At 33.7% G+C, this 17,039-nt stretch overlaps 1 protein-coding gene across 5 annotated transcripts in view; it reads left to right on the forward strand.

Moving 5' to 3' along the window:
- Positions 1 to 17,039, forward strand: part of AP3B1 (adaptor related protein complex 3 subunit beta 1) — a 153,058-nt gene that overhangs the window by 90,549 nt on the left and 45,470 nt on the right. For 3 of the 5 annotated variants that reach the window (XR_010443078.1, XM_064735989.1, XM_064735987.1), the window contains exons 20-22: positions 1,149 to 1,332; positions 8,726 to 8,798; positions 9,711 to 9,817. Coding sequence is in view for 4 of the 5 variants with exons in the window: in XM_064735989.1 (XP_064592059.1) it covers positions 1,149 to 1,332; positions 8,726 to 8,798; positions 9,711 to 9,817 (364 nt within the window). In the remaining variant the exon portion in view is untranslated. The remainder of the gene's footprint in view (positions 1 to 1,148; positions 1,333 to 8,725; positions 8,799 to 9,710; positions 9,818 to 17,039) is intronic. The other 2 variants (XM_064735990.1, XM_064735988.1) reach the window with 1 other exon arrangement.

A 17,039-nucleotide genomic window follows, 5' to 3' on the forward strand; every position in this document is an offset into this window, starting at 1 on the left:
AGGCAATTCAGTCATAGGAGGTTCTTGAGAGGAGGAAGACTTCACTCTATTTTGATCTCTGTCATTTCAGATTTTCATTTCTCCTTCTCTGTATTTTTTTCATCTGAAAACATTGCAATCTCAGTGATGCAGCATAGTACATTCTTTAGCACTGCTCTTAAAGCTAAGCAAAAATGTGTAACAATTTAATATGAGTCCAGAGGGACTCTTAATAGTTGAGTAGTCTAGATTTGTTTAATTATTGTTGACCTTGTTACCCTTCAAGCGCTTCAACAGCCAATTCATTGTCTTGGGAAGGAAGCTGAATCAGGTAGTGTATGAAACACCTGATTTAGAAGTATAAAATAGTTGTTTGCAAATCCAAGAACAGAGTGTTTTTTTCTATATGCAATATTAATTTTTCTGCTCCATGACAACTGTTAGAAAACAATTTTCATTTCCTGTGGTAGTAACTCCCCCTGAGACAAAAAGGTAATCTAGTAACTAGTTTTTTAAGTATTTTTAGATGTGAACAAGGCAGATAACATAACAGCTGGCTGTTAACACACACCAACATAAACCAACATTGGTGGGTGAACAGAATTTCACTGTGACCAAAGGTGTAGGAATATAACAGCTCTTGTGTATAAACTCTTTAATGTGTTGAGCAATTTGTAGACATTATAGGTCTTATTTCTAGGTGATGCAGTTTTATTCAGAAGAATTAACAAAGGAATAAACTAAACTAATTTGGTTTTTTTAAGCAATATTACTGTACGAAAAGATGATACACGAAAATTCTGTTCATCATAGGCGGAATAGTATGAAAGCATCTTTATTTTAAAGGGGGGCTGTACTTCCTTTTGTAATGTGTACTTCCTTGTGTAATGTCACAAGCTTGATGCATGCAAATAATATTTTTATATGTTCACATTTTATTTAGCTGTTTTGCTCATTTAGACTACATATGATGATGTACTGTGTAGTATAATAGAACAGTTTTGTGTAGCCTTAAACTACTTCGTTCATAGGTGAATAGTTTTTTGTTGTGGAGAAATCATGACTTGAAACTCATTTAATGAAACTTTGAAATGCTGATGTAGGATATTGCCCAAGCTGATTCCTTTGGTGGTTTTACATGTCTCTTAACGCTTTTTTTAAATATGTAGTGATTCGGAGGATATTAAAAAGAAAGCAGAGGGGATTTCCAAAAAGAGAAGCACATCCAGTTCCTCTGATACAGAGTACACTTCATCAGATGAAAGTTCTTCAGGATCCAAGTCAGAATCTGACTCTAAAAGTGACTCTGAGCCTGGAAAATCTAGAAATGCTACCTCTAATAAGGTTAATAAGGTAAAATATGTTTTCTTAAGGCCTGCATAAAATATGAGAATGTGTATCTAACCATCTATCCTTGTTTCTTTCTGTTAGAGTGAAGATGGGTAGCAGTTTTATGCATACCTAAAACAATCCAGAATTTATGAAAAACATCTTTTTACTTTTCATAGAGAGACCAGTCAAAAAGTAGTTTGATAGTTTAAGCAAGTAAGAGAGTTTTTATAACAAAAAACATGAATTATAAAAATATAAATTACATATTATTTTATGTTATTTTTAGGCCTTATAGATGAAGAACAATAATAGGATCTAATTATTTTTTATACACAGAAAATAATATTTTTCTAGTGGTCTATTATTCTTTTATAATAAAATTAATTGGTTTTTAATTTAATTTTTAGGTTATTGTTGAACTGATGAAACTTGATACATGCATGTGATGGTTATTTTATTAAAATTGAATCTTAAACTATAGCTATAATACCTGGGTCTGAGAGGAAAGAAAACCATAGAACCAAATGTTAGTACATTGTTTTTAAGTGTTTAAAGATGTTCTAATAGAACTCTTAGCTTAGTTTTAAATTTTTCTGTTAAAATTGAGAATAGTATAGTTAATGAATCTATAACTGAGATGTATATATAGGTAAGTAGCATTAATATTCCTAATGAGAAATCAACTTTTACTTGCTGTCTCTGTTTGATAGGAATATAAAGTCCTGTTACTTCAAATTCTGTTAGCTTTCTTAAAACAGATGTGAAATAGCAAGCTTTATAATACATTTTTTTTAAATTGGTTTCAAAATATGTGAAGATGCAAGAACATGCAGCAGTCATTCATGTGTCAGTTGGGATTTAATTGCTTACCTTAGTGAAGAAAAAGTGCCTAAAAGTTCATTACTCAAACTCGTGTTATAGAATTAATTATTCATGCTATTAGCATTAATTGGTTACTATTTACCCACATACCTTGTATTTAAAAATAAATAAATTAGAAACTTTTTGCTAAATCTGTTCAGGAAGAAGAGTAAAAGAATTTCTGACACTTATTTTTCTGTTACCAAATACTTCCTATGCAATTCTTTCTATATCTTTACCAAAAAAAAGTTGAAGAGTAGAATTGTAGCTCAGAAATTTCCATTTAAATTCTGATATGTTGTATTGAAAATTAGGTGAAACTTAATTTCTCTTAATGCATTTTAAATTAAGCTAAGCCATTTTAGTCAGGGCTTCTGTATAGATGGCAAATTAGTCAAAATAGACATCCTTTGTTGCAGTTCTAGCAATTTTTGAATTTGAATAGCAATTTTTGAAGCTGATGAATAGGTGTGTTTTGATCAGTTAAGAGGTAAGGCTGTTGAAGCATATATTTCATTTAAATAAGGAGGCAAGGCTCTGCATTTCTCTAAATCTTGAACCAACATTGTACATGATCTTTGTTTTGCAACTTCATAGGTGTGCCTGAGAACTCTTAAGTTGTGATGTTAACTTTTAATGTGTTCCCTTCTTCAACGAAGTAGAACAAAAGATGAAGTGAGGCCGTATTACTTGAGAAGTGGAAATGTGTTTTGATGTTTTGATCAGTTTCTTGCCCAAATAACACATTGGGTAACACATGTGTATCAAAAGGTTTTTTCTTCTAGAGCAGCCAGACTGGATCCTGCAAAAAAGTGGTAGCACAAAGAATACAACTTGAATTCACTTAGAAAAAACTGCTTTGATACTAGATGGGACATGAATTAATTGTAACAATTTGCAGCTCCCCACATCATCATGGTATTTTTTCACCAGAAAGTTATACGTACTCTGATATGCTTAGTTCTGAGCAGGCACTGCAAAGCCATGTTCAAACTGTCTTCTCTCTGCTGCATTTTTCCATTTTTCTCAGGATATTGACACCATGTAGATAATTTCTGTCACTATAGTTCTCTAAACTGTTCGGTTCTTTCACAGGATATGTGAGGACTACTAGCATAAAGAAGCTTTTTGTATTTTAAAACAGCAGAATGTGTGAAGTCAAATACACTGAATATGAGAACTGGAATGTCCAGGAAGCTTGGGGTTGAATTGTTGAAGTCGATGGAAAGTTGTCAAAGCCTTGGATTTTAAGAGAAGAGAGGGAACATTGCAGTAGTTCTGAAGTCTTAGCACGTAAAAGGAAATGTGTTAGGAACAAGAAGTATTTGTAAACAGTTGATAGAAGAGTTGATAAGAGTAGAGTCAAAAGATAGAGGGGAAAAATTGCAAAGCTTTTAAACATCACAAAAGACATTACAACAAATAGGAATGTGTTTATATGCATGGCAGCAAGAATAGTAGCGAGGAGATTATTGAAAAGCGTAGAGTTCACTGTGCAGAAGCTAAATGTTCCTAAAATTCTTTTGCATTTAGAAATTAGCGCATTTAATATAAGGGCAACAAACTTGGCTGATGAGCTGTAAACATCAATAGTCATATGTTAAGGTGTAGGGAGCAGTTAATGTCCTTGAACAAGAAGAACTGTTTCAGTATATGGTATTAATCCCTGGACCTTAAAGTTACTTTCCACTTAAACCTTGATGTCTGCATTCAAGTGTTTCTAGTACTTGTTTATTTTTAGACATATAGTTAGATAAGGTGGTGGGGGAAAAGAAACACAGGTATTTTTTATTAGAAGTGATTGCTATGCTAACTAGCTTAATAAGATTTTTTGTCAGAAAACTATTTTGAGCACTGTAGTGATAGATGAAGGTAACTGATGGTAACACATTCCAAGCTAGAAAAAAAACCCAATTTTTAACAAACTTTAAAGAAGATCATACTTAAAGTCTTATATATAGACCCCTTATGTGTCAAGGTACATCTTAAAAGAACCACATATATTTTTTTCTGCTCCCTTCCTGACTTATTTTCAGACCACCCAGGAAACAGATGGTTTCTGCCAGACTCTCAGAAATGCGTGCTTTATTCTGATTGTTTGTCATTAGAAAAGGCAATGCTTATGTTATTCTGTTATAGTGTGTTCTTAATTTGGGCAGTCTATATGGGGATATTATTCATTAGGATTTCCTTTTCAGTAAAATTGAAAAGATTTTCTGAAATGAAAAAAGTTGTGGTTAGTGAGCTCTATTTTTATGATTTCTCAGTTTGCTACATGTTATGAACTACATTACATTGCAGATGTTTTGGGTGATGCTTACCATTCCTTATATATTGTGTTGGGTGCCATTTCCATGTTCTGCAAAATTTTCTTAATAAAAAAGGTTTTGTTACATTCACACTGGAGCTTAATTTCTACATACATCCATGCACTTACTGTCATTAAAATACACTACCAAAAATTCAGATTATTTTCCTGAGTATGTTATTAATGGTTTAGTATTTTTTTCTCCTGACAAATCATTTTGAAAAACCTGTTGTCTTCACTGTAATTGAGCTGCAGTGAATCGAAAAGTCAGTCTCTTGTACTGCAGTCTTTTATATAATTTTGAAATATCGATAATTTGAGGTGTTCAGATACATACTATACTGTAAGCATAAACACTGTAGAGCTAAAATGCAGATTTGAGGATGATGCATGTATAAGTAGGTGTCTCTACAGTGGGATTTTAAAATCAGCTACTGTTGACCTCCTTCTACAAGTATAATACAGTCACTCAGCTGTTAAAAACCTGATCCACTATTTAAAAAATATACAAAAACAAATTGTCTATCTTTCTGCCTGATCTCCTTTCAAGTGCTAACACAATGGAAACAGTGGGTGATCTGTCAATGCATTTGGATTGTCAGTGATGGTTTTGTATAAATATTGGGAGGATAAGAAATAAAATTCGCACAGCAGAATATGATTTCATCTGCCTTTTCTCTGCAGCTCCATGGCTCATGCTGCGGTGTGAAATTCTCATTTTACACACTTTGCAGGCGGAGCACATGAATTATGCATTGAGCAAGAGAAATCTCCTGCTTCAAGTCCTATATGCATTTACCAGGTTCTATCTCTATTATCAAGATGAATTGCAAATGGAGAAATGTTTGATGGAATATACCTTAACTTCTTTGTTTAGTATTCTTCTTTTCCCATAGTGGGCTTTCTTGGTAGAATACTGTTTGGGGTATATTGTAGGCTTAGTTTTAAGAGAAAAAAAAAGGAAAAATTGTGTTACAGAGAAATGTCAGACACGTCAGAACCTTTTTATTGTCTAGATTTCAGATGCAAAGCTTTTTTTCCTCAATTGATATAGATGCAGTCATTGGCTATTTATTGGTCATAGACAGCCAATCAATTTTCTTTTCTTGGACAAAATAAATTGCAAATAATCATGTTTGTTATAGGCAGGACCCATATAAATAGATTTCTTTGGTGTTTTCTACAGAATTGCACGCAATTAATGTGCATACCTGCAAACCTGTATGTAGAAACACATACAAGCATGAAAATATTGGTGTGGTTTTTGTATATATAGCACCCAAACACACATATGAGTAGCCCAGTGTTTTCTTAAGCTTCAAACACTCATTTGAAGTTGAAAACAAGACATGATGACACTTAGACATTACCTTTATCTGGATTTAATTAGCCCTTGATTTTACATTTCCCAGATGGTAGTCAGGTTTGTGCATTTTTTGCTTTTTGTTTGGTGGAATTGTTTACTTGCTTGTTCTTTGTAGTAAACAGATACACTTAAATGCCATCTTCTGGTAAAATGTGCAGTGAAATTTTTCCTTGCCATACATTCGTTCAGGAATTATTTTTTTATTTGTGCCTTATTTTAGGACCATTTTATTTTGGTTTGAACTATAAGAAGTAAATTCTTTTGAAGGATTTTTTTCCCCATTTTTAAACATTTTTAATGTAGTAGATTCAAAGTTATATCAGTGCAAGGATGAATTTCACCTTATAAAAGTATGCATCAAGCCTCGTGTACTTTTTGTACTTGTGACAGAAAAAGCAAAGTGAAGCATGCTATTGGTATTATTTGTGACTTAGACTGCCCATCTTAGTTGCCTTTAGTAAACAGATACACTAAACAGTGAGGATTCTTTGGCAGTGACTCCTAATTTTTTAGAAACATGTACTGAAGCATATAGAATTCTCCTCGTAGGACTCTTGAGCCACTTTTTAGAGACTTTTAATTGGCTGCATAATAAAGGAGATGGACACAACCTATCTCTATGGAAACATTTAGCAAATATAAAACCATAACTTTCAACTTTAATCATAGTTGAAAGTAGAATTGTATCTTAAGGATAAGTGGGGACAGATGGTGAAAGTTCAGAAATTGAGGATATTTTTAATATATCTGCCTTTTGTTTAACTGAGTTCTCCTTTAGTCTGTTTTGATTTCTGAAGAGTTTTCTAGTTCAGGAAAAGGGTTGTGATACATAATTTACAGTAAAGGTGCTGGAAATAACAGCTAAACTTGAGATTCAGGGCTAAATATTCACCAAATGATACTATAAAGTGGCTTGGAGTTCATGAGAAATATTGTTACAAAATTGTATCTCTGACATGAGTAATTCAAGTAGAACTTGTAGCTTATGAAGTGTACTATTTGTCCTTATTTCACAGTTCTAAAACAAAAGTAGCCAAAACAAACTTAGTGACTTGCTAATAAGCACATCTCCAAAGAAAGGTCCGGTAGTTGTGAGCAGAATGGAATTCAAGAAACTTGGTTCTGCAGGAGTCCCTCAGAAATTCTGGACAAAACATATCGGAAGTTGTGTCACTTCAATGCAATTTTAAAGCTTTTTTGTAGTATTTTCTTTGTTCAGAGGAGTTTTAGGTCTCAGATAAATCACCAGTAGTAGAACACTCAAATACCATAAGGATGAGGATCATTAAAGTATCATGATGTAAAAATAACTTTTAAAATAGTGGCTCCTGTTCTTTTTATTCCACAAGATGATTCTTCTCCCAGAATACCTCAAGCATAGGGATCATGTAAGTGACTACTGTCTGAGTCATGGTATTTATAGGAAGATCATGATAAGTGATTTCATCATGGCTGAGGTCAAACCTGGTAGTCATTAACATCAATGGCTTCAAATAGTGACAATGTTGGGTAGCTTCTTTCATCTTCTTTGCAGGAAACCATAGAATTCCTTGCAAAATTGAAAAAAGGTAAACTCATTATTATCATTTGTTTGCAACTGACTATCAAGCTGAGAGACCAGAAGAAAGGGAATGTGCCTTGAGAAAAGAGGTGTTATTTTATTCTATGGTGCTGGTTAAAGGAAGTGGTTCTAGCTGCTGAGTTCACTCCAGGCTCTTCTAGAAATTTTTGTGTCTGGGTGTCTGAAATGCTTAAGAAATTATCGTCTAGATGGGCATAAAGAGATTTACTGATTCATTTAGACTTGTTAATTTATTAGAAGTGGTAAAATATTTCCTTATGAATTTGGCTGTCACATACTGTTTAAGAGGAAGCAGGTAAACTAGAAAGTGTGACTCCTGGAAAAACTGCATTTAAATTACTTGAAATAACTTGGGTGGTGAGCAATGTCTTAAGGTCTAAAGGCAGTTAATATGTTTTATAAAAAAAATTGCAAAGCCTTCTGTTTGGTATGTGAGCCAAAGAGAACGAAGGGAGAAGAAATTCTTCAGCTGACCCAAATGAAAGATGCATTAGGGTGGGCAGGAACAACATGATGACAAAACTCCTTGCTACAGAAGTTTCTGGCTACATCCTAAAATCAATTCTTTATACTAAACCACCCTCTTGGCAGAGTGTACTGAGCTGTAACACAATGAATTCTTTCCTGAATCACCACTGTCTAGACGTGCTCTGTAGGTATAGCCAACACTTGCTCTTATGAAGATTTGTTTAGAACTTTTTTAGTTATTGAAGCAAATTTTGTTGAAATACTCTGTAATGGTACTGGGATTATTACTTCCCTAGTCTTTACTTCAGGTACGGCCAATTAGAACTCATCTCAAGGTTAAAACTGAATTTTTTTGGTGACAAAACTCAGCTTCCTGTTAAGTAAATCCCAGTAGATAATTGGACAGAATTCTGTGCTCCTGGATAAGTGCAAATTAAACTATATTTCTTATTGAATCGATTTTGACCTGTTTTTCATATGAAAACAGAAATGTTAGTACACAAATCTTTTGTCTTAAAGAGATAGCAGCTTTATTTTTTAATTAGCTCAACAGAATTGTCTGATCTGTCACCAAATGTTTTCTGTGTAGCAACAATGATTAATATTAGATGAATGCAGGGGCTACCGAAATTCAGTTGTGGCATTTAGATACAGTTTAACTATATAAACAAATCTTTCTCAGTAGGTGAATTCTTTGGATGCCACATTCTGAACATGGATACATTCTGTTTTATGAAGTAGTAAAATAAATGCACTTGCTTGATGAATGTACTAAATGCTTTTCTTTTGCTGATATGGTGGAAGATGAAATATTAATCTATTTTGACAGAAAGAAGAAAAACCAGTGCAAGAAAGAAAGGCTCCAAAAAAACAAGACATGTTTCTCTTAGATTTAGATGATTGTAAGTATCTTGATTAAAGCCTCATTTTTCCCAAGGCATAAAATCAGGTCAGTTAATTCAATGAAGTTAAATTTCTGAAACATTGATTCTGTTAATTTATTGTACTAGTTTCCTGACAAAATAAATACTTAGACTGTCAAATTATTTTTAAGCACAGTTATTACAATATTTTGTTTTATAATTGAGGAATTGTTTCAAAATTTAGAATCTCCCACCATATAAAACATTTACTTTGAGCATTTGTATGTGTCTGGACTTGTTTTCTGTTAAAGTGGACTTATTTTCTCGGGTAATAGTGGATGTTACTTCTACAACCCCTGTTCAATCTATGGGCCAGTTATGGTATTATCTTAAGATGCTAAGAATCACATTTCTGAAGAACTGTGAAATGGTAGTCTTGGAAGGGTGAGATAAAGCTTGCTCTGGTTTTTGTCTGTGCTTGTAGTACCCTTCTTAAAGTTTACTTCTGTAGTTGCAGCCTATCAGAATTGCATTAACATGTACTTTGCATGTAGCCTGTAAATGAAAATGTGCTACACAGTATCTATCAGACTGAAGGATAAAATAAAGGAAAAATAGGAAAGGAGGAGAAAATTCTTCTAAAGTAAATCACACGGTCTGTTCATGTATAAGTTGTATACATATTTTCATTGCTTATTCTGAGTATTGGGGCCATATGTCTAAAAAAGTAATCTTATATTTAGAAACAAGCATATAACATATTCTTCAAATATTCATCAATGTGAATACCAATGTATTCATCAATGAATATTCATCAAATATAAGTAGAAGAATATAACATTTAGATGAGGACATAAAACTTCTTTGTGCAAAGAAAAAAGAAATCACTGTTTTTTCACAGTATCTTAAATTGTTTTTCCATTTAAGTGTCTCTTACCTTTTTTCTTTTAGTTTGTTCTGTAACAACTCCTGTGGCAGTTCCTACGGCAGCTGTTTTGTCCCCAAGTTTAGCAGCAGACCTAGAGGGATTAAGTCTGTCAAGTTCATCAGTCATTGATGTAAGTAGCCTTTAAAAAGTGGAAAGGTGCATGTAAGTTTAAGAATTTCACATGTTTTGAGGACATCATTAAAGTGTTTTTTTTACAGTACTTTCACCTGTAGAAGTTTTATATGAAATTATGGTTTACATGCAAGTCTGGCAGCATTTTTTGATTTGTAATTGCATTCTGAAATGTTGATAAAAGTATGAATATTGCGTGTCTGAGAAAGATGCCTTCAAGAATTTTTAACCTTATCTTTCAAATTATCTTTTTCTTTGCCTCAAGGAAACTTTAATTCAGAAATTAAGTATCCAAACGACAGAGGTCTTTCTAATAATTAATCTGCTACACTATCAAAAATAAGCTACAAGAGCATCACATACTTGCTATTAGTCTGTTTGTGTATCATACATGCTTCCAATCATGACATTTTGCTAATGGGAAGTAATTTTTCATAAATATATGAAACATAGTCCATGGGTGCAAATAAAAAAGGGTATAGATTTACAATCAGTGGTGTATCAGTATGTGTCATGATTCATTCTGTTAGTGGTTTGTAGTACTTGCCATTAGGAAATCTCAAAACTATAGGTGTAATTAGAGTTAGCAAACTCATGGAGGTAGAGGGTGTTCTTTATTGTGGGAAGGAATAGTAGTTTGTTCTCTTTCAATTGGGTTTTCTTTAGTATTTTGTGTGTGTCCAATTTTTATTTGCAATTTAAATAGAAATTGCGGTGGTATAACAGGGTGCATATCCCTGTGAAAATGGATGGATGTGACCACACAAAATACCAGAGAAACAGGCATTATTTTTAGCCTCGCCTTGTTTCTAATGAGGTTGGTGTCTAGAACCTATGCTGAAACTTTAATAGTCACTGATAACCTACTTGGTGCTGATACAAGAAACAGTAGTTTGCAACATCAAATATTTGTTAAGTAAAGGAGTTACATGAGTGATTGGATTAAATTCAACTTTGCTTATGATTCAGTTTTATCTTTACAGGCTTCAAGATTTGGTATTGAAATGGGAGACTTTCAGATAATTTGTTGGATATTAGCTTTATCTAAGATAATTGGCTTGTAACATAAATTTCAAGCAGGCCAGTAACAATCCAGGGACATGCAGTCGCTACAACTGATACGTAGTCATTGAAGATGCCAGTAATTCTCTTCCATGTTATTTTGTAGAGCAGTATACACTCTTAGGTGACAAGTCTGTGTTTAGCAACAGCTGTGGTGTTACTCTTTGCACTCCGCAGTTGCTTCTTTGCCATCCTTTATGGCTTTGACAGCTTAAAACACAAGCTGTCATATGTTTACTTGGCTTTGGGTTAGCTTAAGAATGGCTCTGGTGTCTTTTCTTTACTTCAAAATTATCACCTTTGAGAATAAATTAGAGATAGCAATCTGTAATGCCAGAGGCTTAGGTGTCCCTGCTTGCCAGTGTCTTTATTTCTTTCATTGTTTATAGTACATGAACATATATTCCACTCCCATATTCATGCTTGCTTTCCTCATGATTGCTGCTGTTCATTTGCTAAACTGCTTCTCCCTATTCTTCTGAAGACACCTACAAAGAAATAGAGCTGTTAGATAAACAGAGCTAGAAGGTGTAGGCTGAAGAGTAGAAGTTGTTCTGTATGATGACTGTGCAAACTGCTTCCTCAGTGTTACTGAGGTCTGGTAACTAGCAAAGAAACTGGAACATTTCCTCATTCTCTCTGCTCTGTAAAGAACCCAGCTCATGTAAGATTTAATTGTTTCTGCCTGGATGGTGATTACATTTTGGTCTGTATTCAGTTTTCAGATCTAAACTCAGCTCTGACTGCCTTTGATAGTTGCAGATGTACATGAGGTCCTTAGCTGAGTTTTCTGCACCAGGGAGCAATGGAAATTAAATACTAAAGTTAAAACTCATTCTTTCAATTTATATCCATATGTTTAAAAAGTCTTAAGTGTGTGCAAGTAGTTAGATAACTACAATCCCATGATGTTCAGCACTGCCAGATAATTTTCTAAAAATGAAAATATAAAACTGGCTTTTAAGACTTTATGTGGGAATGTGCATCTTCAAATAGTATTTTGAATTTATTCTATGATGCCTAATTCTAAAGATACTTTAGAAAACTTCTTCCTTCAGTGGGAGAGAAAGTGAATATAACTGTAGGGCACATGCCAAACTAACAGTGAGAAATTAATTTATTACTAGGCAATGGAAAGCGTGGAGTAAAAATAACTAAGTACAGTATATGACCCTAATATCAAAGAAATGTAGCAGCCACTTATCTTGGAATATGCCGAGCAGTCTATTATTCAAATCATTCACCACTGTAATTGGATACAGCTTTTAGAAAACTTTTTAACTTCCAAATTCATAGCTGCTGAGTGTTACAAAGAAAGTATAAATACAATAATGGTTTTACAGTTATAGGAAAACTTACAAAACCAAAATATTCTTGAATAAAAACTACACAGTCTAATGCTTTGTCCTGTGGCTCATTTGTTTTTATCATCATGTTTACATACAGTACATTTCCCCCTCATATAAACGCATGCATGCGTATTATAGTTTGTTCCAGGAAAAACAAAATTCTCTTGTAATTCATGAATAACCTTCTTCCAGCTGAATGCAAAATGTAGTAAATCTGTGTGCATTCTTCTGTCTTGGTACATGTGGTTCATCTTCAGATTTGAGTGAACCAGGTAACTGATCTCACCGGAGGTTTCTGTGAGGATTCTCATGGTATGCAGGCAAGTGACGGCAAAATTAAGTGCTTGAGGAAACTGCAGTTGGTGTTGATTGAGTTTCAGATTAATAATTTGCAGTTTTGAAAAATATGTGAAGATGCAGTGCGAATCAAAAACAGGAGGCAAGACAAAACTGCAAGCTTTCAGTGTGAAGCAGTTATTGGAAAACACTGAAAATGGGTGTTTTCCCCAAAAGGGGTGTTATAAAGTGGAAAAAGAGGTATTGAAATCAAAACTCATGATTGACCTAAGGACAGAGAGGATTAAAATCTGCTACAATAATTAATATTTTGAGCAAAAATGGTGAGAGGAGAGCTATAGTAATAGAGAAAAGCTGAAGAGGAGAGTGATCTGTTCCTCCTGCCACACAGCTGATGAGGAAAAAAAAAAAAGCTAAACCATGTGTTCTTTTCGAATTAGGATTTTAAATGGTAAAGATATATCTCCTAAATGTGGAAACCCCTGAGTATGCTGCATAGGATAATTAACTGGCAAAAATGACACTTGCTTTTGTGGGTAAAATTAGTGAGAAGGAAATATTTCTTTGGTAGCAAGAAACCTGTTATGGTTCAGAAGAGTGTTAGTGCAAGGAAGGACTGACAGGTCTATATGAACTGTGGTGAGAGAAGAAGTTGGATGAGGAAAAAAATGTGTGGCTGTATGGTCTGAGTTGAGTAATATTTAAGGAGAGAAAATGGTTTCCCTGCCCCCAATAGGATAGTTTGGGGAAAAGGTCAGGAATGACTAGGAAAATGTCACCGAGAATGTATGTACCAAATTGGGGAGAAAACTCTTGTTGTAGTGGAGAAGTGCTTATAAAAATATTTGTTGCAACAATTTGGACTTGCTATCAGTTATTCTGCATAAAGAATCAAGGTATAATTGAAGTGATACTGCTTTACTCACTAAGGTTTTATTCAATATGTTCAGTGTTTTTTCACGATAGTTGTTGCTGTCAATGGTATGTTTTATTGTTCCCTACTACCAGGCCTTCCAGAGAAACTGTTTAGGAAGGGAGGAGTACATCATCTTGTTTTCTTTTTCATATCTTCTAAAGAACTTTTGACCAATCTACACTTTAAGAGCTTCTTTGGAATTGTGATGTATGAAGAAGAAATAATACCTTTTGTCAAAAGTCAAGGTCAAGCTGCAGATCGGTCAAATCAGATGATAAATACATTTAATTTTAAATTGAGTACAGACTTAGAGAATTCCTTGAGAAATAGCAAACATAAACTTCCTCAATATTTAATTAAAGGTATTTTCAGACTAGGAGAACACCTTAAATGGTATTTTATTTCTAAGTTGTTGACATAGTCCTTAGAGGGGAAGACTTTCTTATAATTTAGGTGGCTTTGTCCACTTCAGCTGTTTCTAATACCACTATAACATGTCTTGAAACTGACTCTGAAGTATATTATTTTCCTGTTTGAAGCATCTCTGCTTAGAAGTACTGGGCACACAAAGGCTGCAGTAATGGGTTATATAACGGCTGTAGTCTCATATGCAGTTTGCAAGAAAGGTTAGCATGAGGTGTTTTAAGAATTTTCAAAATCCTGCAATTGAGAAATAAATAGTAGTTATTCCAAACAGTTATTAGCATGCACTTCATGATTTTTTTTCAGAGCTTTGCTAGCAGAAATTATTCTTTAACTATGTACATTTGTCATTCATATAAGCTCTGGTCTAAGTGCTTACTTCAGAAATGGCTGCGTCAGAAGAAACATTAACTTGTTGTGAAAGAGACATAGTGCAACCACTTATGATAGCAGCATATTGTGGGCAATGGTGGTCTTCTACCCATTGTTCTCAGGCAGATTTTGATCAATTACCATTGTTTTTCAAATAATTAGTTTTGCATTTCTGTAAGTATATCCATGCCCTCTTAAGGATGCTTGTAAAATTTTTTACTCTGTAAAAAGAGGATCCTTTTAAATAAGCTTTCAATATTTGTCACATCTTCTCTTCTATCCTTAGTTTTTGTAATCCTGTATTAAGAAAACACAAGCATATGATAGAATTTTATTATTTTTATAGCTTAGCATTTGCCCCCTTGTTTTTTAACTTCTGTAAGGAGTCTTATCTCTTTGCTGTTTCATCACAACATTTTTCACATATGTTCAGTGTTTTCATTATACTTCTGAAGCCCATGTTTTAATATACAGATTGAAATTGGGAAGGTTTGTTGTGGGGAGATGAAGGGAGAAAGTGTGCCACAAGGCAGTCTACATGTATCCTATTCCTGGGAATGTTCATGACTTTGCGTGTGTTGCTGACCGCAACTGCACATTAGACAGAGATATTTGTGCAGTTCTGCAGTTTACAGCTTAATTTGTGTTTTTTCCCTGTGGAGCAGTCCCTGTTGTGCCCTACAGGATTTGTAACTGGCATAAGGCATAATTGAAACCATGTTCTACAGTGTATGTTAGTAGGGTGCCTAGGAAATTTGTATGTGTGAAGCAAGTGAAAAGGCATAGTCTTGGATTTAGGAGTTAAAAAATAACTTTGTCTTAGTGCCGCCCAAAATGCAGCTATGTGGCTGATTAGGTGTGACTGATGCTTGTGGGAAGGCAGTGTGGTCCAGTGGATACAGAACTGGGTGTTACATATGGAAAATGAGTTCTATTTTTGGCTTACTACTTGCTGTGTGATCTGGAGGGAGTATCTTAATCTTTTAGTTTTCCATTTGAAAAATGAGGATAATGATGCTTACTCACCTTGGGAAAGCACTTGGAAATCTACAAATGGATGTAGCTGCTCATCAGCAGATATTAACTTTTGCCAAGCTAGAAGAAGAAGAAATGATACAAAGATTCCCTCATACTTTTTTTTTTCTTTGTTCCTGTAAAATTGCTGTATAAGTGGATGCTCTTATATTGGTTACAGAGAATATGTGTAGCATCAGATATGTGAAAGCTATACTGTCCTTTCAGAAATTGCTCCCACATACTTCTAAAAATGTTAGCTTGGAAAATAATCACTTGCCTTGACACTACTTGTTTGTCATTTCACCTCTATTCTTTGCTTATAAATGCATTTGCAAATAGTTGTGATATTTAATAATGTTTAAGCCTTAAAAATACGCTTCTTGTGTTTATTAGATGCATTCATTCTTAAAAAAAATTTGCATTTCAAAATCTCTCTCAACTTATTTTCTTCAAATATATATACACTATAAATGAGATACTATTTATAATTATAAAAATTATATAAATATAATTTGTAATAATTAGTTAGCAACTTGTATATTAATGTGATTGTATTCTGAATGACCAGGCCACTGATTAACTTGATTCAGTCCTATATTGCTATTTTGCTGTTTTGTTATCTTTGAGTTACAAAAAATAACCCAGCATTCAAATGTTGTATTTAAAAATAAAAGTGCCAAAATAGCAAAATAGAGTGCAATTGCAGTATTAAAGTTTTATTTATAAAATAGAAATTAAATTGTGGGGATATCACAAAACAGAAGCTCAGTTAAATAGGTTTCTGTGAGGATCACCTTTTGATCATTTTTTGCCTTTCATTAAAATTCAGTACTGTCCTTTAAACTAATCCAACTTTTAAAAATATATTTTTAATATAATTAGATGCGTAGGTTTATGGCAGAGTTTAAAATAATGGTTTTTTTTCTTTCCAACATGAAGAATACATTTATTGCACTCCTTAAAATAGAGCTGCTGTAAACAGGGTTGGTGCCAGGTGTTTAAAAACAAGCATGTGTGATGCATGATGATGATTCCATAAGTTATTCTTTAAATGTGTATTGTGGTAATGTGTGTAAAACAGTGTGTCTGTATGTGTTTTATGCTCTGTAACTCAGACAGAAGAGAGAGGTAACCTAAGCTGTATTTTTTCTGTTATTTTGTCAATAAATGCAGCTCTTAAAAATTTCAACCACATCTTTCTAAGGTAACATTTACCTCCTCACATCTTTAGCATCTATCAGACATGACATGGGACATATTCATTGACCCTAAAAATTTTCATCAGTCTCATGCACTGGAAGGGGGCAGCCCCAGCCAGACAAGAGGCTCATTTCAATTTTAACGGCTGTAATTAAAGGTTAATTCACTGAGTCAGGATTAACGAGGAAAGTACAAATGATAGGCAAGCAGCTGCCTTTATAATACAGGATTAGAACAATGCAATTACAATAAGAATTAGTAAAAACCAACTTCCTGAAAAGGTTCTGTAATAAACGAGCTGCATTTCTCTGTTCTTAATTGTGGTACTTTAACATGAAGTCTCTGTGCAGCATAGTTTTTGTTGTTGTCGTTGTAATAACAGTTGATCAACAGTGTGTCTAATAAGACAGTATGCCAACCACAGTGACAGCAACTGTTATACTGATAAATTTAATACTGTGCTCTACTGAAAACCTTCAGACTTACATTTATATTGCAGCTGTATGTGCTGAACACATAGATGACTGCTTTGAACATTGACATTAGATTTATTTCTCTTATTCTTTTGCAGTTGCTTATTTTAG

This window comes from Zonotrichia leucophrys, chromosome Z (assembly GCF_028769735.1).
Source record: "Zonotrichia leucophrys gambelii isolate GWCS_2022_RI chromosome Z, RI_Zleu_2.0, whole genome shotgun sequence".
NCBI lineage: Eukaryota > Metazoa > Chordata > Aves > Passeriformes > Passerellidae > Zonotrichia > Zonotrichia leucophrys.